A 24,697-nucleotide genomic window follows, 5' to 3' on the forward strand; every position below is an offset into this window, starting at 1 on the left:
TGCTACTTAATGTGGGTCAAAATAATGATTTTTTTTGGCTTTTTACACCATAAATAAAATCTAAACTAGTTATAATAAGGAGAACTTAGAATAAAACTAAAAACCTCTTGTTAGCTAATGTTTAATTATGTTTACTTACTATAGATGAGGGCGGCATCAAAAGATCTTAATGTTTATCATCTTTTTTTAAAATTATGCATCATATTTTCTGTTAGATGTTGTAAACCGAGGTTATTACAGTTAAATAAAACCTTAAAAACATTTTTGTTGCTTAAAATAAAATAAAGTAAAAAAAAAGTTCACCTAGTTGCAAATGCAAAAGTTCTGTTCATTTAGTTTAACCAGATGTTCTGAAATAACTGAAACTAAAGATGAATACAAACTATATAGACATATTTAAAAATAAAAAAGCAAAAATACCCTCAAACTAACAAAAATAAAATTGAAAACAGAAAACAAAAAAATAAAAACTACTTGAAAATATTAATGAAAGCTGCTAAAATAACACTGATGCAAACTGGTATTTGTTATTATATTATGTTATTATTATTGTAATAAAAACGCAAAATATATCGTTTTTCTTCTAGTTATTATATAGCGCTAATGAAAACTGCTGACTTCTGCGGAGCAAAATGAGCTGAAGAATAGTGACTCAGGACTGAAAGTGAGCATCTGAACCTGAGATTTAACCAGTCGTACCTGTCTCAGGTCCAGAGTGATGGTGACCCAGTGGAACTGACGGCCGTTTTTGATGCTCGGGCTCTGCCACCACAGGTTTGTGCCATCGATGGCGTTAGTAATGGGATGTTGCTCTGTTTGAACAGGAATAAACATGATCTACAGTTAAGCTAACAGGAGAAATACTTCTAAAGCATTTATTAATATAATATTAAATACTGTGAAAAATGTATTACTCATTGTTACTTACTGTAAGTTAATGCATTAAAAAAATTACCGATAATTCAAGTTGAATCTCATTACCTTTGGGATTCTGGCTGTTTGCGTCACAGATCCGACACTGAGGGTTACGGATTCGTCTTCCAGGAACATGTTCCACCAGTTTACAGTACATCTCAGGAAGGGGCTCGCCACAGGTGGCGTTGGTGGTGATTTCAGCATTGCTGGCGAGGTTCAGGATCGCAGGAAACAGACCTGGAACGACAGAAGATGGAGGTGTTTCAGGGAGTTCAGAAACACTGACACTGATATAGAAGAACTCAAACAGCAACATTACACACTAAAGACAGATGAAGATGGAGAAAAGCAGAATAGGGCTCTTGCACTGAAGAGGCAGAACTGCTTTTTTCTCTTTCTTTCTTTCTTTCTTCGAAGAGTGACCCCCGTCCAACCCGCCCACGTGTCTGTGTGCCGCCATTCATGACACAAATAACTACATCTTGGACAATTGACAAAAGCAGCCATCAATTCTCATGATGAGGAGATAACCATCATCCACTGCTGACCGCTCATTACTGACAGCAAAGAGCTCAATGAGAGGGAACCGAGAAGATGAAGGAGATCCTCTTCCCTCCAGCAAGTCAGGAGGTCAAAGTCTGATTTTAAAGCTTTGCAACGACACATATTTGCAAAATCACCATTTCTCATTTTTGTTTAGTTTAATCTGAAGTACTAAAATAACTTAAAAGAGACTTTAGAGGTGAAATGTATGGAAGCCCGTTTCCGACGCTAAATAAAAAAATAAAAAGAGTAATTGCGAGTTTATAACTGGCAATTCCGACTTTATATCTCGCAATTCTGACTTTATATCTCGCAATGCTGACTTTATATCTCGCAATTCTGACTTTATATCTCGCAATGCTGACTTTATATCTCGCAATGCTGACTTTATATCTCGCAATTCTGACTTTATATCTCGCAATTCTGACTTTATATCTCGCAATGCTGACTTTATATCTCGCAATTCCGACTTTATATCTCGCAATTCTGACTTTATATCTCGCAATGCTGACTTTATATCTCGCAATTCCGACTTTATATCTCGCAATGCTGACTTTATATCTCGCAATTCTGACTTTATATCTCGCAATTCTGACTTTATATCACGCAATTCTGACTTTATATCACGCAATTCTGACTTTATATCTCGCAATTCTGACTTTATATCTCGCAATTCTGACTTTATATCACGCAATTCTGACTTTATATCTCGCAATTCTGACTTTATATCTCGCAATTCTGACTTTATATCACGCAATTCTGACTTTATATCACGCAATTCTGACTTTATATCACGCAATTCTGACTTTATATCACGCAATTCTGACTTTATATCACGCAATTCTGACTTTATATCTCGCAATTCTGACTTTATATCACGCAATTCTGACTTTATATCTCGCAATTCTGACTTTATATCTCGCAATTCTGACTTTATATCTCGCAATTCTGACTTTATATCTCGCAATTCTGACTTTATATCACGCAATTCTGACTTTATATCTCGCAATTCTGACTTTATATCTCGCAATTCTGACTTTATATCTCGCAATTCTGACTTTATATCACGCAATTCTGACTTTATATCACGCAATTCTGACTTTATATCACGCAATTCTGACTTTATATCACGCAATTCTGACTTTATATCACGCAATTCTGACTTTATATCTCGCAATTCTGACTTTATATCACGCAATTCTGACTTTATATCACGCAATTCTGACTTTATATCTCGCAATTCTGATTTTATAACTCCCAATTCTGACTTTATATCTCGCAATTCTGACTTTATATCACGCAACTCCGACTTTATATCTCGCAATTCTGACTTTATATCTCGCAATTCTGACTTTATATCACACAACTCCGACTTTATATCTCGCAATTCTGACTTTATATCTCGCAATTCTGACTTTATATCACGCAATTCTGACTTTATATCACGCAATTCTGACTTTATATCACGCAATTCTGACTTTATATCACGCAATTCTGACTTTATATCACGCAATTCTGACTTTATATCTCGCAATTCTGACTTTATATCACGCAATTCTGACTTTATATCACACAATTCTGACTTTATATCTCGCAATTCTGATTTTATAACTCCCAATTCTGACTTTATATCTCGCAATTCTGACTTTATATCACGCAACTCCGACTTTATATCTCGCAATTCTGACTTTATATCTCGCAATTCTGACTTTATATCACACAACTCCGACTTTATATCTCGCAATTCTGACTTTATATCATTTAGTGGAGGAAACGGGCTTCCATAGAAATGTCATGCAAAATGATAGTAAAATAACACTGAGTATCAATTAAACCGGTCAGTGTCTCGGGGGATTTGAGCCTCTGATGGACCCCGGCGGTGCTGAACACACAGAAACTTCAAACGCTCTGCAGATAAAGAGACGCTGATGACTGAAGTCATTACAGCACATCTGGCCTGCGTTTGCATGTGACACACATGCTGAGAGCCGAGCGACCACCGGCATTCAAAGCATCTGAATCAATCAAAACACCTTCAAACAAACACATTTGTCAGCTGCTAACTAAAGATCTTCTTCTTTACACAGCTAAACTGAATTAGATATTTGAGTGGATTGACTTCTGATGCACTTTTTATGGTTTAGAGATAAAGAGAAACAGCTAATATATTCAGCAGGATCACATCAAGCAGCAGGCGCTCCTCACACGGGTCAGATTTCTCCTGAAGCTTAAGAGGGATTTTAGCTGAAGATAATTGCTCTCCTGCTTTTTTAAGCGTCTCAGTGGCTCATTAAAGTTTATACAACAGCATCATGATTGACGCTTCAGACACAAATGACTCCTCATTCGCTGCGGCTTCAGTCGGGTTTGGAAAACAAGCATTTGTATTTCATTACATCTAGGAATATTTTCAAAAAAGGAACTGGAAGAAGTTCAGGTCCACAAAGCCTCTCCTGAATCATGTCTAGAACAGCATTTGAAGTGGCATGCACTGGTGATGAGATCAGCAGAGAGCGAATCAAAGCGTCTGGATGAAGAGGCTCCGGGACAGACCGGATGATCTGCTGGATTTGCATGTGAACAGAGTCTGTAATCAGATGTAAGTGGAGCTGATAAGAAACTCACAATGTGATTCAGTCAATTCAGCATGAAATGCCCTTCAGAGATAAACGGCTGATTAGAAACCACACACTTACAGACCGACTGAAGCAGGAGAAGACAGCTGAGACTAGAGAATATTTACACTAACGATCAAACGCTTTGTTTCTGAAAGAGTCTCTTCTGCTCATCAAGGCTGCATTTATTTGATCAAAAATTCTGTAAAAATTGTGAAATATTGCAATTTAAAATGGCTGTTTTCTATGTGAACATAAAGTTAATTTATATTCAGTGATCAAAGCTGAATTTTAGAATGATTTCTGAAGGATCATGTGACACTGAAGACTGGAGATGCTGAAAATTCAGCTTTGATCACAGGAATAAATTACACTTTACTAAATATTCACATAGAAAACAGCCGTTTTAAATTCTAATAATATTTTGTGATTTTTACTGTATTTTTAATCAAATAAATTCAGCTTTGATCACAGGAATAAATTACAATTTACTATATATTCACATAGAAAACAGCTGTTTTAAATTCTAATAATATTTTGTGATTTTTACTGTATTTAAATCATATAAATTCAGCTTTGATCACAGAAATAAATTACAATTTACTATATATTGACATAGAAAACAGCTGTTTTAAATTCTAATAATATTTAGTGATTTTTACTGTATTTTTATCAAATAAATTCAGCTTTGATCACAGGAATAAATTACAATTTACTATATATTCACATAGAAAACAGCCGTTTTAAATTCTAATAATATTTTGTGATTTTTACTGTATTTTGTATCAAATAAATTCAACTTTGATCACAGGAATAAATTACACTTTACTAAATATTCACATAGAAAACAGCCGTTTTAAATTCTAATAATATTTAGTGATTTTTACTGTATTTTTATCAAATAAATTCAGCTTTGATCGCAGGAATAAATTACAATTTACTATATATTCACATAGAAAACAGCTGTTTTAAATTCTAATAATATTTTGTGATTTTTACTGTATTTTTAATCAAATAAATTCAGATTTGATCACGGGCATAAATTACACTACTATATATATTCACATAGAAAACAGCTGTTTTAAATTCTAACAATATTTTGTGATTTTACTGTTTTTTTTAATCAAATAAATTCAGCTTTGATCACAGGAATAAATTACACTTTACTATATTCACATAGAAAACAGCTGTTTTACATCGTAAAAATATTTCACATTTTTCCAGCATTTTTGATCAATTAAATGCAGCTTTTATGAGCAGAAGAGACTCTTTTAGAAATCTTACAGATCTAAAACTTTTGAACGGTATGTTACACAAAACACATTTTTAGTCCCTGTAGTGTGAAACGATTTCGTCACCTGCTCTGCTCATGTTATTCATGAGAATAAGTCACATTGAGAGGCTTTTATGACCAACTAACTACAGAACTAAACATCCAGGATTAGCCGTTAATGGAGCCGTACAGAAGTCTCATGTGACCCGAGCTCAAGCATACATTCAGCTGAAATAAACACAAAGAACACACACAGATCAGATGAAAGTTCAGTCTGTAGCGAGGTGTAAGAAGACACTCGCTGCTTTTACGGGTCACAGCTAAAACTACATTAGTGGCTTCCTGACCTCACCGGTGGAAACGTGTTAGATGTGTTAAACAAACCTGTGGGTGAGAAATCTCATTAATGTGGCAAATGCTATACTATCTATGCAAATACCCATGATCATTTGCATGTCTGTTAATCGAATTAGACCACATGAAGCATTTAACATTTACTAAGCTTTTGCTTACACTTAAAGGGATAGTTCGGACAAAAATTAAAATTCTGTCATCATTTCAAGTTGTTGCAAACCTGTATGAATTTGTTTCTTCTGCCGAACAAAACAAAAGAAGATATTTTGAAGAATGTTGGTGACCAAACAGTTGATGTATGGGAAAAAATCATTATTATTATGGAAGTGAATGGGGTCCATCAACTGTTTGGTTACCAAATATCTTCTTTTGTGTTGTTTAGATATTCATACAGGTTTAAAACAACTTAAGAATAAATTCAGGTTTGTTGGGACACTTTTTCCAGTCATCTCAATGCCAAAAATTGTCCAAATCCACCTGAAATCACCCCTAAATGATGACAGAATTTTAATTTTTGGGTTAACTATCCTTTAAGCCTATTTAATGGTTTAATTCATCACCTACATATGTTCACATATCTATAAAATAAGTAAAAAGCACAACTCTACTATAGTTTTACCATGGCAATATATATTCTATTCTGGAAATTCCACTGTATTCCCATCATTTTATCATGGTTTCACCAAAGCAGTCTACTTTTAGTAAACATTTTAAAGAATATCTGCAGTAAATACTAAATCTAAACACATGGGAAGAGAGTAAAAGCACACAATGAGCAGAATAAAGAGTTTCAGTTGCTCATGCTCTAATCTAAAATCTTATATTTTAAATATTTTAGCATTATTATTATTATTATTTACACAATTTAAACTCTTAGTTCGAACAATAAAGCGATGTGTTTATATATTTGAGCTCACCTCTCTGCTGAGCCTGAACACAAATCACTGAGGAGAAAATCACCGCGAACCGCCACAGCATCCTCATCCTCATCTTCTCTAGAATTACTCAATTAATAAACTACTAAATCAAACTGAAATTGTGCAGAAATCACCAGAGTTTCATGTAGATGTCCATCGGTTCTGGTTCTGGTCCTTCTCTCTTTCATTCAAACTTTAGTCATTCAGTGACTCCGCTGGAATGTTCCATGAGTTTAGAGAGGGGGAATCCCGCTGGAATGTACCATTGTTCATGTGAGGGGTTCGTTTTATTTTATTTTCGCCCTGTACCTCTCCAAACACGACTGAAATTATTAAGTTATGTTATGAGATTTACTATTTTTAAAAACAGGTGAAATAATCCCATAGTAAACAATTCAAACCACAAGAACAAAGGCAGCGGCGCGAAATCTGTCCAGGCCACGCTAGTAACTCCATAGCAACGCACTGACCGTTTCAGCTATGACTGTATTTTAATCATTAAGGCGATATAAATAATATATAAATTTGGTATTGTTTTTATTAAAACACTTTTATTTAGACACACAAGATGGTTTCGTTAGATTTGCGACTGCAAATTCGCGAATGAATCACTTGAGTCGAATCCTATGATCATCAAAGAGGCCATTTTGCGAATCGTGAATTAGAATCTCTGACAATGCGAGATGAAGCTGTTTTTGTAAGTTCCAACTTGTGTTTATTTATTTTAAGTTTTAAGATAAGGATTTTAATAATGTAATCCGTTTTGGCTTAAGAATTATGAACGTTGTGAAGCGCTTAAGTTGTTGCGCGTGAAGATATTTGAAAATGCGAACAATCCCGTCTTTCCCAGAATCGTTTGTGATAGCGAACACTTCATAGGTCATATAATGGTTTCCATTTAAAGGGTTAGTTCACGCAAAAATAAAAATAATGTCATTAATTACTCACCCTCATGTCGTTCTCGACCTTCGTTCATTTTTGGAACACAAATTATTTTTGATGAAATCCGATGGCTCAGTGAGGCCTGCATAGCCAGCAATGACATTTGTCAAGATCCATTAATGTACTAAAAACATATTTAAATCAGTTCATGTGAGTACAGTGGTTCAATATTAATATTATAAAGCCACGAGAATATTTTTGGTGCGCCAAAAAAACAAAATAATGACTTATATAGTGATGGCCGATTTCAAAACACTGCTTCAGGAAGCTTCGGAGTTTTACGAATCGAATCAGTAAATCGGAGCTCCAAAGTCACGTGATTTCAGCAGTTTGGCAGTTTGATACGTGATCCGAATCACTAATTCGACTCAAAAGATTCATAACGTTCTGAAGCAGTGTTTTGAAATCGGCCATCACTAGATATTGTTAAAAAGACATTTTGGGTTTTTTTTGGCGCACCAAAAATATTCTCATGGCTTTATAATATTAATATTGAATTGAATGTCATTGCTCAGGCCTCACTGAGCCATCGGATTTCATCAAAAATATCTTAATTTGTGTTCTGAAGATGAATGAAGGTCTTACAGGTGTGGAACGACATGAGGGAGAGTAATTAATGACATCATTTTCATTTTTAGGTGAACTAAACCTTTAATCAAAGTGTTATCTATGAATCAGTAATGAGCATATGCATTTATAAATGTGAAACATTATTAACTGTATCTTAATGAAACAACGTTTTAATATTTTCTGAAGAAATGTCAGGCGTTGCTATGCAGTTGCTAGGTGTTCCCAGTTATTTTTTAGCGCATTGCTGTTTTTGTTGCTAGGGTGTTGAGGCTGGTTTCTAGGGAGTTGCTCTGCAATTGCTGAGGTCACGCGTGATCTTTCCAACATGATTACGTCATGCGTGGAGCATCACAGAGCAGTGCAAGACGATCATTTGTGCTTAAAAAGTATATAATGTTTATTTTTGTAGTAAATGTCCGATGGTTTCATGATCCCAGACTCTTATTCCTCGTCTGGGATCATGTAGAGCTCTTTGAAGCTGCACTGAAACTGACATTTGGACCTTCAACCCGTTGAACCCCAGTGAAGTCCACTATATGGAGAAAAATCCTGGAATGTTTTCCTTCATTTCTTTTCCACTGAAGAAAGAATGTAAACGTTAAATATCTAAACATTTTAATTCTGAAGTGAACTAATTCTTTAAATGCAATGTAAGTCACTTTACATAAAAGCATCTGCCAAATGCATTAATGTAAATGCTAATGCATATTTCTATTTGTTACATCTTGGGGTTTAACGCTACTAAAGTCAAATATGAATATGATACATTGTCACAATCCTCATGATAATCATTTGTGTTCTTTGTGTGGGTTTTGCTGCCATCTTCTGGAAATCATCTAGATGTGTTGAAAAGATCTGACCTCACATGAACTCTTGAAGCGTCAGCTGGACCTCATTCAAGGTGTGTTGAATGTTTGCTTTGAGAATGTTGCTCTGAGAGAGGCAATATATAAATAAAATGATTATTATTATTATTATTGTTCATTACACCTGCTGAGTTAGAGGAGCAGGTGAGCTCCAGTACAATAAGTAGTTATTTTTCTTTCTTTCTTTCTTTCTTTCTTTCTTTCTTTCTTTCTTTCTTTCTTTCTTTCTTTCTTTCTTTCTTTATTATTATAATTATTACTTTTTTCTCACCATTAACAGTCAGGCTACAAATATTAAAGGGTTAGTTCACCCAAAAATGAAAATAATGTCATTAATTCCTCTCCCTCATTTCGTTCCACACCCGTAAGACCTTTGTTCATCTTCAGAACACAAATTGAGATATTTTTGATGAAACCCGATGGCTCCGTGAGGCCTGAGCAATGACATTTCCTCTCTCAAGATCCATTAATGTACTAAAAACATAATTAAATCAGTTCATGTGAGTACAGTGGTTCAATATTAATATTATAAAGCCACGAGAATATTGTTGGTGCGGCAAAAAAACAAAATAACGATTTATTTAGTGATGGCCGATTTCAAAACACTGCTTCAGGAAGCTTCGGAGCGTTATGAATCTTTTGTATTGAATCACGATTCAGATAGCGTGTCAAACCGCCAAACTGCTGAAATCACGTGACTTTGGCGATCTGAACCACTGATTCGACACAAAAGATTCATAATTGAATGTTTTTTTGGCGCACCAAAAATATTCTCGTGGCTTTATAGTATTAATATTGAACCACTGTACTCACATGAACTGATTTAAATATGTTTTTAGTACATTAATGGATCTTGAGAGAGGAAATGTCATTGCTGGCTATGCAGGCCTCACTGAGCCATCGGATTTCATCAAAAATATCTTAATTTGTGTTCTGAAGATGAACAAAGGTCTTACGGGTGTGGAACGACATGAGGGTGAGTAATTAATGACATTATTTTCATTTTTGGGTGAACTAACCCTTTAACCTCCAGCCGTTGTATTGATTATCTCCGGTTTGTCCAGCAGGGGTCAGTGACGGCTGATAATCGGCTCTCAGACTAACTCTCTCCTCTTACTTTGTGTTTCAGTGCTTAGCAACCCTGAGAGAAATATTATCACTGCTCCACTAACAGACTACACAGCTAGCTTTGAGACACATGATGCACATTTACAGGAAGTGTTTTCATGGCCGGTACTTTAGATTTTGAAGAAAAGAGTCTCTAATGAATGATAAACATCCTACGCTGACATCTGTGCCATGTCCATTACTGTCTGCTAGAAGAGAACGTGCAGCTATAAAAATATAATGCTTTTTGTTTGCAAGCGGGATCTGACTCTGATTAGGCAGTGAAGTTCATTTCCTCTCAGAATAAAGTTCAGCTCTGGCTCCTGACCATGTTATTAGATGAACATTGAACTGTTTTGGCCCCGTTTATCATCATCAAGTCTGCCTTGCGTCGCGCTCTGTCTGGCTTCAGTTAAACTCACAGAACTCTAATGGCACAGACGGGCGTAACGCAGCTGAAACCCATTTACAGGAGTTTTGGCTGCTGTGTTCGCCTTCATCAAGACCCGGTTCTGTTGCCCACCTGGCAGAACACGCTTGATCCAGTGGGATGAGCTGAACCGTCAACCAGCTGCGCCTGTTTGGATAGTAGAGATCTATCTATCTACACAGCAGAATCTCCAGAGTTAAATCAGCTCTGCTCAGAGTACATATGGTCCCTCTCTAAATAGTGTTAAAATAGCACTAAAGCACAGTTAAAGTTAATGAGATAATTAAGCAATTAATTAATTAATGATTGTGCATTAGTGATGAACACCTGCTGTTAACAAGCAGAATCACTGAAGAAAAGAGAAACACAGCCTTATTAATTGCTTAATTATCTCATTAACTTTAACTCTGCTTCAGTGTTACTTTAACACTCTTTAGAGAGGGACCGTATGTACTCTGAGCAGAGCTGATTTAACTCTGTGCATGTTGTGCTTGTCTCGTGTCATCGGTTTGGTTCCTCTATATTCACGTCTTCTCTTTGCTTTGGCCTGTGTGTGACTGCATTGGTAGTTCTTCTGCCGCCCTCTCATTCCACAGACATTACAAATGACATCTTTATATTGTGTAATAGTGTGTATCCTCCCCATCGATTCATCATCCTCAGCCACTTCTTCTCGCATTTTATCTCCCTTTACTCTCACACTTCCATTTTCCCTCTCGCTGCTGCTGCTGAAGAACTCGATGAAGAAATTATAGCTGAGATATTAAACTGTCTCCGGTGAACACTTGCATCTATTACACAACACTTGCCCACCAGCACTTACAAATCACACTAAAAGAGTGGAAAGAAATAGGCAACATTATCAAGAGATGCTCAAATGCTCATTCTCAGTTAGTTAGTAACCACATTAAACCTTACTCAGTTATGATACAGTTCTGATTAAAAAAGGTAAAGTGGTTGAAGAATGAGGAAATTACTTTTTTTAAATCACATTTCTTATCAAATATCCTTTTTTTTTGACACAGAAATAACATTATGAGCGTAAAAAGTGTTGTAAAGTTAACCCTTAACACGCTCTGCTCGTATTAATGCTTCACTATATCTCTGTCTGCGAGTGAAAGAATTAGAAGGTCAAGTATTCAGAGTTTATTTATACGTCAGCTGGGCTCAGAGAGGTCAGGTTTAGGGCTAAATGGAGGCTGTAGGTCAAAAGGTCCTTTCAAGAGTCAAACTTAAATTATAAATACTAAACATATCTTTTTTATCTTCACAAATCCTTGACGGACATCTAGCGACACTGTATTATTTACTTCTACAGTAGTTTATGGATTCAGCCGTGTTCTCTTGTTCTCATGACTAAGTTTTCTTATTAACACACAGAAGATATATCTGATATATATTGTATGAGCCAGCAGCTGTAAAGAGTGGTGAATTTCTTCTTGTAAATCAGCTGACGTGTGTTTGCTTTAGGGCATCTGTAGACAAACACAATCCAAATACATCTGTATATTTATGTACGTGTTTGTGAACGTGTAAATGCACAGTAAGGGCTTTTCCTCAGTTGTTTGTTTACAAAGCAAAACCAAATCAATGGGCTGTATGTACACACTCTTGAAACTCAGATGTTTTCTGACCTACATTTATGAGCCGTGTCATTTACATCACCTTCACTTCAGCATGTTCTTGTCTGAGTCTGAAGATAAATGATTTATCTATCTCTGCTGGTAGCAGCTTCACACTAACGGGGAACGTTCTGGCAATGTTCTCTCAACGTTATGAAGAAATTGGGCTTGTTTTGACCAACATGCTGGACAGTTTTATTTAACTCAACTATTGTTTAAAAATCAGACACATAATTAATAGAGGCAACAATAATAATCAAGATGAACATTTATTAATAAGCAATTTAATAAATGATTATTGTTTAATTATTATTGATTAAACATTAATAAATGTTAATTTATTAAACATATTAATAAATGTTAATTACCAACATATTTTGGGTTCATTTAAAGCAAGAAATACAGTCATTTTTAAATAATAGTTGAGTTAAATAAAACTACCCAGCAGGTTGGGCAAACATTTAACCCATTCGCTAGGTTAAAACAACCCAATCGCTGGGTTAAAACAACCCAATCGCTGGGTTAAAACATCCCAATCGCTGGGTTAAAACAACCCAATCGCTGGGTTAAAACAACCCAATCGCTGGGTTAAAACAGCCCAATCGCTGACTTAAAACAGCCCAATCGCTGGGTTAAAACAACCCAATCGCTGGGTTAAAACAGCCCAATCGCTTGTTAAAACAACCCAATCGCTGGGTTAAAACAACCCAATCGCTGGCTTAAAACAGCCCAATCGCTGGGTTAAAACAGCCCAATCGCTGGGTTAAAACAACCCAATCGCTGGGTTAAAACAACCCAATCGCTGGATTAAAACAACCCATTCGCTGGGTTAAAACAACCCAATCGCTGGCTTAAAACAGCCCAATCGCTGGCTTAAAACAGCCCAATCGCTTGGTTAAAACAACCCAATCGCTGGGTTAAAACAACCCAATCGCTGGCTTAAAACAGCCCAATCGCTGGGTTAAAACAGCCCAATCGCTGGCTTAAAACAGCCCAATCGCTGGGTTAAAACAGCCCAATCGCTTGGTTAAAACAACCCAATCGCTGGGTTAAAACAACCCAATCGCTTGGTTAAAACAACCCAATCGCTGGGTGAAAACAACCCATTCGCTGGGTTAAAACAGCCCAATCTCTGGGTTAAAACAACCCAATCGCTGGGTTAACACAGCCCAGTCGCTGGGTTAAAACAACCCAGTCGCTGGGTTAAAACAGCCCAATCGCTGGGTTAAAACAACCCAATCGCTGGGTTAAAGCAGCCCAATCGCTGGGTTAAAACAACTCATTCACTGGGTTAAAACAACCCAATCGCTGGGTTAACACAGCCCACTCGCTGGGTTAAAACAGCCCAATCGCTGGGTTAACGCAACCCAATCGCTGGGTTAAAACATCCCAATCGCTGGGTTAAAACAACCCAATCGCTGGGTTAAAACATCCCAATCGCTGGGTTAAAGCAGCCCAATCGCTGGGTTAAAACAACTCATTCGCTGGGTTAAAACAACCCAATCGCTGGGTTAAAACAACCCACTCGCTGGGTTAAAACAGCCCAATCGCTGGGTTAAAACATCCCAATCGCTGGGTTAAAGCAGCCCAATCGCTGGGTTAAAACAACTCATTCACTGGGTTAAAACAACCCAATCGCTGGGTTAACACAGCCCACTCGCTGGGTTAAAACAGCCCAATCGCTGGGTTAACACAACCCAATCGCTGGGTTAAAACATCCCAATCGCTGGGTTAAAACAACCCAATCGCTGGGTTAAAACATCCCAATCGCTGGGTTAAAACAACCCAATCGCTGGGTTAAAACAGCCCAATCGCTGGGTTAAAACAACCCAATCGCTGGGTTAAAACAGCCCAATCGCTGGGTTAAAACAGCCCATTCGCTGGGTTAAAGCAACTCAATTGTTGGGTTAAAACAACCCATTCGCTGGGTTAAAACGGCCCAGTCACTGGGTTTGTCCATTTTCAACCCAACTTGGGTTGTTTTAATTCCAGCATTGTTTAGAATGTAATATCAGCTGGTCTGTCTGTCACTGTACATCTGAAATTGATCTTAAGTCATCAGACTCAATATGTTTTAATTCTCAAATGTCATTATATAGTTTGCTAAATGGATTTTACACCCTGAGAATAACGTTATGAAACCCAGTCTGAGTAGGTGCTGAAATACCAACACATACTAAACTCATGTTTGATGCCGCTAATGACGGATCATCCACACGGTATGAGTTCTTGAGAGATTTCTGCTTAAAATAAACCAGCTAAACACACTTTAACTACTGAATGTGATTTATTACTGATTTCCGTCTCTCTATTCACGGTGGAACGTTGCAGATTTCCGGTTATTTATTTGGCAGCGAGATGCCAAGAGGCAAAGCCAAGAACTGCCGACAGATGTCCCAATTAATGTTGAACCACGACACCATTTATAACCCTTTAATCTGTGGCTATTTAATATGCTGAGAAATGATCATTAAAGTTACAGGCTTCAACTGAACTTCAGCATTAAATAACATGCATGGATGTTTCACTACTGGTTCTGACGAGCTGTTTGAGTGTTTGTTTACATACGTGAAATGAAGCTCAGGATAGAATCATTTGAGCCACCAGGTCAACGTCCGTCGGGGGATTTGATCTATAAATAGGTCAGTCGTTATGTCAAAGCACCTCCGTTTGTGCTGATAAAGATGTGTTATAGTAAAGCAGCCAGTGTTGTTTCAATATAAGTTATAAAAAAAGCACAAGAAAATACTATTTCAGTCTTTCTACATCTAAATGTCATGATTAATTCAATGTTACTTGGCGGTTCTTCCTCTCTTGTAAGTTGCATTGGATAAAAGATGCATACTTGTAAAGCATTTAAGTAATGGTTTTAGTTTTAGTTTTAACTCTGAAAGGAGGCTAACTTTATCATAACAGTTGTCTATTTCATAACTTGGACTTCATGCATGGCTTTATTTTGGGTCACGAGTGGCATGAGAGGTCAACGCCATCATATTTCACCCCAAAAATGTCCGTCCTCATCTCTGGGCACAATCAAGGGTAGTTATCGCCAGCCGCTCACGCTCAAGTGACAGGAGCAACTGGACAAGAGGGCCGTGAAACTCAGTAGGAGTTGCCAAGGGGATGTTGTTACCAATCCACACCGTGTCTCCGGACTGTCAGCATGTGGAACGTGTTTGTGACGTCCTTTGGATGTCTTGGCTTTGAGTCTCTAGCAGATGAGAAGAAGCGTCTAGCTGAGAAGGAGACCAGAAATGGGTGGAAAGAAATCAAAGCAGAGCGTGGCAGACGATGCTAGAAAGAGCGCGTGTCCCGACGAAAACCTTCCGACGGTCGAGCGCATACGCAAGCACATGACCAAGCACTTCGGCTACAGCGTGCTCAGCCTCGCTCGCCGCGGCATGCTGGACCTTCCGGAGGAGTTATGGGAGCTGACCGAACTGCAGAAGCTCAACCTGTCGCTCAACGCGCTGCGGTCCGTCCCGTCCTCTCTGGGTTTGCTGCAAAACCTCGTGGTGCTGAATCTGTGGGGAAACCAGCTGACCAGTTTGCCGCCTGAAATCGGCCAGCTCAGAAACCTGAAGGTGCTTTTCGCGTATCGCAATCGTCTGAGCGAGGTTCCCGAAGAGCTGGGCTGCTGCACCAAACTGGAGGTGTTGAGTCTCGCCAACAACCAGCTGACCGGCCTCCCGCCGTCGCTCTCGGCCCTCGCCGGACTCAAGAAGCTCAACCTGAGCCACAATCACATCACTCACATCCCCGGCTGCGTTTACACCATGAAGAGCCTGGTGTTTCTGCAGCTGGCCTGCAACAGACTCGAAAACATCGCCGATCAGATCCAGGCGCTGGCCGACTTGAAGATCCTCATCGTTGAGGGCAACTGCATCCACTCGCTTCCCAAGATGCTCTGCCGTCTAACCAAGCTGGAGCTCCTGAATGTGGACTTCAACGACATCCAGAACGTTCCAGAGGAGATGCACCGGCTGAGACGGCTGGAGAAGTTAGCGTGCCACCCGCTGGACAAAGGACTTCACATCATGCACAATCCCCTGCTGAAACCCATCAAAGAGGTTTTGGACGGAGGTCTGCAAGCGCTCTACAGTTATCTGAAGGCCACGTGAAACACTAGACCTCTTGAAATAACCTTGTTTACCGTCTCTGAGAGACGCAGCTTCACCGAGGTCTCAAGAATTGTATTATGTTTAATCTCAGAGTTCATGTGCTGCTGTTCAAAATGGGTTTACTATAAATTCAGAACATTTTAAAGGATGTTTTACATTTGAGAAGCAGGAAACACAACTAAACTACTGTGAAAAAACAGTATAGTATCTGTAAACCCGAGCACTCAAAATAATTAATTGGCTTGAGTAGGGCAAACTCAAATTAAACAAATTAGTTAGTAATTGGAATTGTTTGATTGCTTTGAGTTTTATGAACTTGTTTCTTTTGATTTAGACAAACTTAAATTTACCTGAAACTGGGCTGGGATTTCTGTTTCCCAGCATGCTTTGCCACGACACTCGAAAGGGAGAATAAATGCTAAAATTAAGTTGGGGGGGGATTTAGTAGCGTTTAATGCTTTGCTATCCCACTTTAGAAGAGTTTCTGTTTTTGGGAGGTTACCATCATGGGCTTCGTTTGAGAACAGATATTTCATAAATGTTCTACATTGCTGATAATTTGCAAGATTACATGATAATTTGAAGTTTAATGCATGATTCATCTTACTTAAAAATTTCAAGTTAAGAGCAATTAAATTAAAAGTACAAAATTGAAATCTGCCACTTCTGCTTACTTAAAAGGTTAGTTCACCCAAAAATGAAAATAACATCATTAATTACTCACCCTCATGTCGTTCCACACCCGTAAGACCTTCGTTCATCTTCAGAACACAAATTAAGATATTTTTGATGAAATCCGATGGCTCAGTGAAGTCTGAGCAATGACATTTCCTCTCTCAAGATCCATTAATGTACTAAAAACATATTTAAATCAGTTCATGTGAGTACAGTGGTTCAATATTAATATTATAAAGCCACGAGAATATTTTTGGTGCGCCAAAAAAAATAAAAATAATAATGACTTATTTAGTGATGGCCGATTTCAAAACACTGCTTCAGGAAGCTTCGGAGCGTTATGAATCTTTTGTGTTGAATCATGATTTGGATCACGTGTCAAACCGCCAAACTGCTGAAATCACGTGACTTTGAAGCTCCGAACCGCTGATTCGACACAAAAGATTCATAACGGCATGAGGGTGAGTAATAAATGACATTATTTTCATTTTTGGGTGAACTAACCCTTTAAACTTTGAATTTCTTAACTTAAAATGTTTGATGTAACTGGTTACCTCATTTTTTTTTTTTTTTTTTTTTTGAGTTTTGCCAACTTATTTGGGTTTACAGTGTAGTTTAGTTTGATATAAAAACTTATTTGTCTGTACAGAATACTTACTAAATAATGTGCAATATACACAGAATGCTATTTATAAAAACGTTGAGAAACTGTATGCCTCATCATGTTGCATATCTATTTTAATGAATCTCAGAAATGTTTTGTATTGATAATTCAGTGTTTGTAGTATGAGATACTGCAGAAGTAGTAAGAGTACGCTTGATTGCAGCTTCAGTACACAATAAATGCAGACAAACAATAAACACTGTTTGAAACAATGGTTTATTGAGGCAGTAATTAACAACACGAGCTTTGCATTTGTTTAGTTTGATTGTTTCAAAGCAACATTACAGTGGAAATAATGCAACAAAGTCGCAGCCTACAAGGTCTGAACAAACATTCTTCCAGTAACGTTACAGGATTAGTTCACTTCAGAATTAACATTGCCTGATAATTTACTCTCCTCCATGTCATCCAATGATCATGTCTTTCTTTCTTCAGTTGAAAAGAAATGAAGGTTTTTGAGGAAAACGTTCCAGGATTGTTCTCCATATAGTGGACTTCACTGGGGTTCAACGGGTTGAAGGTCCAAATGTCAGTTTCAGTGCAGCTTCAAAGAGCTCTACATGATCCCAGACGAGGAATAAGAGTCTCATCTAGAGAAACCATCGGACATTTACTACAAAAATAAACATTATATACTTTTTAAGCACAAATGCTCGTCTTGCACTGCTCTGTGATGTTGGAAAGGTCAGGTATCTGGTCTTTAATAATGTTCTCAATTCATCATTCATGGAACTTTTTAAAACGTTTTATTTGGACGTTCGTCTAACATTTTTAAATGTCACTACTTGTTTCGGAATGTTTACATTTAATGATGAAATGGAACGTTAATCCTAACTTTCGTGTAATCAGGAAAAACGTTTTAAAAACATTTTAGACATGACATTTTGACAAGAACGTTCCTAGAATGTTTCCTGTTATCTGGGATTCCACAGATGCTGACGGATCTTAACTCTGGAGCTGTTTGTATTGAGTCAAGTGCTGGTGCTTCTTTATTCCAGACCCTCACAGCAACTCAAACCCAGAGAGGCTGATGCGAATGTGTTGAGAGGGTCATAAGCCACAGCAGCGTGTCTGAGCCGGTGAAGGTCAGTCGTATTGAAATCTTCCATTTGTTGTGTGAGAGGGCACGGTAAACCAAGCCAAACAAACACTCAATTCCTCGTCCTTTGACTCGCTGATCTCTGTTTCTCAGCTCGTTCTGCAAAAAGCTCCGCGACTGAAGGAAGTGCAGCTGTAGGCAAACAGCAGAGAACAAACACACGTCCATTACTGAGAGAAGGTCAGGCCGAAGACCTCCGTATTGAGCGCTGTGGGTTTGTTTAGCTGCAGACGAGACCAGACGCTTGGATTTATTGTGTTTCAGCACACACAGACTTACACACACACATGTAGAAATCCATGTGACTAATGCTCAATTTATGTTTATTTTTGTGTTTTAATGCGTAATGACCATTATGCAAATACTATAGTTTATGCCAAAATACCATAGTAAAGCTGTGTTAACGCGACATTATCCACCATAGGCATGCAAAAATAAAATAATAATAAACACAATGCTCCCAGCTCACAAAAATATCTTCTAAGAACATTTTCCTATTAAGTTATGAAAACATTCTGAATATTCTCTTAATGTCCAAAACATCCAGTTTTTAAAAACTCTTTTCTTGGTTACACAAACGTTAAGACAAACATTCAGTTTTGCAAACAATGTTACTTTTGAATGTTCTCTGAATGTTCTGAAACCAGTAACATCTAAAATGTTGTTGCTCTAGCGCCCCCTGTCTGTAGAAGAATGTATATACTACCAGTCAAAAGTTTGGAAACATTACTATTTTTAATGTTTTCAAAAGAGGTCTCTTCCACTCATCAAGAATTTTCAGCATCATTACTCCAGTGTCACATGATCCTTCAGAAATCATTCTGATATGATGATTTATTATCAATGTTGAAACAGTTGTGCTGCTTAATATTTTTTGGAAACTGTGATGCTTTTTTCAGCATTCATTGATGAATAAATAGTCAAAAAGAATGCATTTATTCAAAATAGAAATATTCTCTAACAATATAAATCTTTACTATCATTTTTTATCAATTTAACACATCCGTGCTGAAAAAAAAAGTTAATTTCTTCCAAGAAAGAAAGAAAGAAATACTGACCCCCAAACTTTTGAACGGTAGTGTATATTGTTACAAAAGATTTATTTAAATAAATGCTGCTCTTTTTTAACTTTTTATTCATCAAAGAATCCTGAAAAAAAGTATAAAATATTAAGCAGCACATCATTTGTAATGAATCATCATATCAGGACACTGAAGACTGGAGTAATGATGCTGAAAATTCAGCTTTGATCACTGACATAAATTATATTTTAAAAGTATATTATAGTAGAAAACCATTATTTTAAATTGTAATAATATTTTACAATATTCCTTTTTTGTTTTTTTGATCAAATAAATGCAGGGCTGATGAGCATAAGAGACTTCTTTTGAAAACATTAAAAATAGTAATCTTTCCAAACTTGTATATATATTTATCAGCCCCTCCAGGATTTTGTGGGATTTTTTTCTGATTTCTGCGGCCTAAAATGACTGATTTTGCTGCGGCTTTTCTCAAAATTTGCGGCATTTCTTGTGTAGTTTTTTAGTGAAAATACAACAGAGTCAATATTCTTCTAACATTTTTATTACTTTTCTAAGCTCAAGAACCACTGGGCTTTGTAATTTTTAAAAGAACACAGATAATACCTTTATTTCATACGTAACACCAAATAAAACAAACAAACAAACAAAAAGAAATTATAAAATGTTACATTGCAGTGTTTCCCCATAGGGTTTTCTGAAACTGTGGGGGCATGGTTGTCATTTAGAAAGTTTTGTATATTTTGTGTATCAAATATGATACAACAGAGAAATATTTATTTGTTCATCTATCAATCATCACTATATTGCATTGTTTTGCCCCCCACAATAAAAATTATAGAGCTTTCATCATCATAAAACTAAGCATATCTTCTTACCAAGAGATATGGAGTGACAAATAATATATATATATATATACATATATAGGGCGGGGCGATATATCGCATGAGATTGTCACGCACATTTCGTCAGTAAAGCCGGTTCCCTGATTACTGCTAAATCACCATCACCTGCTTTCAAATGGAGCGGCATTTAATAGACAGAAGCTGTGTCCGAAACCACTCACTCGTTCACTCATTCACTAATCCCTATATAGTGTATGGCTTTTGAGTGCACTATATCTGTATGGAGTGAACGAAATGAAGTGAGTGAATTCGGACGCTGACGTATACACTGTGCGTCGGAGATATCTGTCTCAGAAACGGCTCGACACACGATAAAACTATTTTATCCTACATGTTATTTACATTATAAAACAATGTTAATAACAATAACAATCATAATGACTTTATTTTGTAATCATACATGCCTCTGTGCCAGCTTTGTAGTTTAATCGATGTATATTTTTTTTGTCATGCTTAATGTGTTCATAATCATTTAATACTATAAAATACTGCAAACAAAAATAAACACATTAACAAGTGTATATAATTTCATGTATTTATGCTTTTTAATAAAGTTGTTGGAAACGCTCACGCTCACAGATGACGTGGTCTTTGAGCGCCCTCAGGCGACCGTTATAATTTGAATACGCTATGATTAACGAATTTTTTTAAATCATCCACTAAATAATCATCTTTTAAAGTTTAATGAGTTAACAGTGCCACAAATTATTAAAACACATTGCTGTTAGTAAAAACACATTAAATTGATTTAATGCCTACATAATATTTTAATAATAAAAATAATATTTTTATTAATATAATTTCTTTTTTTTTTTTTTAATTCATCTATATAATAATGTCCCCCTACATTTTAGTAGGTTTTATTCAAGTAGTGATAAAAAATAAATAAAAAAAAAAAGGTTAAAAAAATTGGATTTTGGGAAATAGTGCTTCAGCAAGTGTACATCGAATGTACACTCGAAATCAGAGAGAATTGTGGGTATAAAGTAGTGAACGAATGTAGGGAATGAAGTCGTTCACAGAATTCGGACACCACTACAAAATGGCCGACACCCGATATAGTGGACTATATAGTGGATAGGGAGCGGTTTCAGACACAGCTATCGCCGTAGATCACTGACAAGCTACGCAATATCGCGTTCATATCGCAAATTTCGTTTCTGTTTTTTCCCACAAATGCTGCAGTTACCTTTCCTTGCAGGTCCTGATCCACCACAAAAGCTTGATGATCCTCCCCCAAATGTCAGGCCAGAGAGGAGAGAAGGTACTCACACACTCACTCTCAGCTCTCAAACTCAAAATAATTTACCCTCACACTCAAGAAATCGTTCGTTCTCAAACTCGAAAATCGTTCGCTCTCAAACTCAAAATAATTTACCCTCAAACTCAAGAAATTGTTCGCTCTCAAATTCAAAAATCGTGTTTGGGGTTTCGTCACAACCAATAATAATAACAACTAATAACCACGCATCAACTTCAACGGCAATGACGTCACAAGCGGTGCTCGGTTCGCCCAGCCTGGTTCACCTGATGCGCACATCTTCAAACAGGGGTGTGTTTCCCATAAGCATTAGGCTCCTATTCCCAGCATATTTGATTTCTAATGGCATCATATAGTCCTTAGGTCCAACACAATCTATCCATGGTTGAAAATAAAGTCAAGTCCTTTTCTTTATAGTGCCATTGGAAAGGCTTAAGATATGCTCACATCCGGTCCTCACATAATTATTTTGTTACGTGGCATGTCGACTGAATGTTTGGCGGTCGGTTCCTTTAAATAACATCCTCTTACAAGGCTACACATTTGACATTGTCTATTGTCTGTAATAGAACCTGCTCTATCTTTCAAGATTCATTTATCAAAAATATTTTCTCACATTATCGTTGATCTTTAAAGAAATGAGGTCTGTTCGTTGTGAAGGTCACGGTTTTCATGAGCCACTTCAGGAGGGGTGAAGCTTTGGAGGATCTGTAACAATTTATAATTAAACTTGTAAATTTAAAGATGTTTTCTGTCATGATTGGAGAAATGAAATGTGATTACTCTTCTTTATTAAGCCTATACTGGAATAAATGGCATGATTATCATGAACTCTATCAGTTATGATGGAGAGTATTTAGGGATTCAGTCAAGATCTCAGCATTAATCAGATCTTCATAGTGCCTGATGAAATGATGCATCTGTATCAGAAAATCATGATAAAAACATCTACATGCGCTCTGCTCTCAGTGTGCCGGAGTTTTTATTTCATCAAATTAATTTACACTTGCTCTCTTCTGGACAAAAATCTTTGACTCATATTCTGCACATAGAAATAATGTGATTTTCGTTCAGTTGTTTTAAAAATTGGACAATCTGAAAAGACAACGTTATCTGATGTTAAACGTTTTAGAATTTTTAGAATTTGATAATAACATACACTGTTTTTTCAATATTTAAAACCAGCTTTAAAGCACAAAACCTTGCTTGAATGATGTCAAAGGCAGATTGTAAATAAGCCAAAGATTGCTGCTTAGAAGGGGCCGAACAGTAATTAATGTTATTGTCTTATTGTCTTGCATATTGGAATCAAGACAATGTATGTTTAAAGTAAATAATAATGGTCCCAACACAGACCCTTGGGGGGGACTCCCTAATCAACCTCCATTAAATCTGACTGAACACCTTCTATTTGAACACATGGAGTTCTTCCTTTAATAAGCAGTAACCACAGAACTACCTTATCTGATAATCCAACACTTAAGAATATCTAACAAAATATCATGATCCACTGGGTCGAAAGACTTTGTTAAATCAAACAGACATGCACAATAATACTTTTCATCTAAAGTCTCCACAATATCATGTAAAACTTTAAAACAGCTGTAGTTGTACTATGGTTTTTACGAAATCCTGTTCAGTGTGTGTTTTTGTGTGTATGAAGACATTGAATTTTGCGGCTTTTTTATTAAACTTGATATATTATAATCACTTATGTCGAAATTACAAGATATTGTTGAAATAACAAGTTATGGTGAAATAACGAGATCTCGAAATAATGATTTAATGTTGAAATGATGAGATGTCGAAAAATAACGAGATATTGTTGAAATAACGAAATGTCGAAATAACGATTTAATGTTGAAATGACCAGATGTTGAATTAACGAGTTATGTCGAAATAACGACTTGATATCTTGAAATAACGAGTTATGTCAAAATAACAAGATATTGAAATAACAATTTAATGTTGAAATAATGAAATATGTTGAAAAATCGACTTAATATCTTGAAATAACAAGTTGTCAAAATAATCTTATTTCGACATTAAATCGTTATTTCGACTTAACTTATTTCAAGATATTAAGTCGATATTTCAACATCTCGTTATTTTGACATTAAATCGTTATTTTGACATTAAATCGTTATTTCGACATTAAATCATTATTTCGACATAACTTATTTCAAGATATTAAGTCGATATTTCAACATCTCGTTATTTTGACATTAAATCGTTATTTTGACATTAAATCGTTATTTTGACATAACTTATTTCAATATATTAAGTCGATATTTCAACATCTCGTTATTTTGACATTAAATCGTTATTTTGACATTAAATCGTTATTTCGACATTAAATCGTTATTTCGACATAACTTATTTCAAGATATTAAGTCGATATTTCAACATCTCGTTATTTTGACATTAAATCGTTATTTTGACATTAAATCGTTATTTCGACATTAAATTGTTATTTCGACATAACTTATTTCAAGATATTAAGTCGATATTTCAACATCTCGTTATTTTGACATTAAATCGTTATTTTGACATTAAATCGTTATTTCGACATTAAATCATTATTTCGACATAACTTATTTCAAGATATTAAGTCGATATTTCAACATCTCGTTATTTTGACATTAAATCGTTATTTTGACATTAAATCGTTATTTCGACATTAAATTGTTATTTCGACATAACTTATTTCAATATATTAAGTCGATATTTCAACATCTCGTTATTTTGACATTAAATCGTTATTTTGACATTAAATCG

The 24,697-nt window shown here is 36.3% G+C and overlaps 2 protein-coding genes across 2 annotated transcripts in view; one reads left to right on the forward strand and one right to left on the reverse strand.

The window, feature by feature from the left end:
* Nucleotides 1-7,263, reverse strand: part of lama1 (laminin, alpha 1) — a 45,558-nt gene extending 38,295 nt beyond the window's left edge. Inside the window, exons 1-4 of the mRNA XM_067377689.1 lie at nt 7,230-7,263; nt 6,618-6,695; nt 982-1,152; nt 700-812 (exon numbers count right to left, since the gene is read on the reverse strand). Coding sequence (XP_067233790.1) covers nt 700-812; nt 982-1,152; nt 6,618-6,695; nt 7,230-7,263 — 396 coding nt within the window. The remainder of the gene's footprint in view (nt 1-699; nt 813-981; nt 1,153-6,617; nt 6,696-7,229) is intronic.
* Nucleotides 7,264-15,408: 8,145 nt separating this feature from the next.
* Nucleotides 15,409-16,275, forward strand: lrrc30a (leucine rich repeat containing 30a). The gene has a single exon (XM_067378644.1). It carries the CDS (start codon nt 15,409-15,411, stop codon nt 16,273-16,275), a length of 867 nt encoding a protein of 288 aa, XP_067234745.1.
* The last annotated feature ends 8,422 nt before the right edge of the window (nt 16,276-24,697 follow it).

This window comes from Chanodichthys erythropterus, chromosome 23 (genome assembly GCF_024489055.1).
Source record: "Chanodichthys erythropterus isolate Z2021 chromosome 23, ASM2448905v1, whole genome shotgun sequence".
NCBI lineage: Eukaryota > Metazoa > Chordata > Actinopteri > Cypriniformes > Xenocyprididae > Chanodichthys > Chanodichthys erythropterus.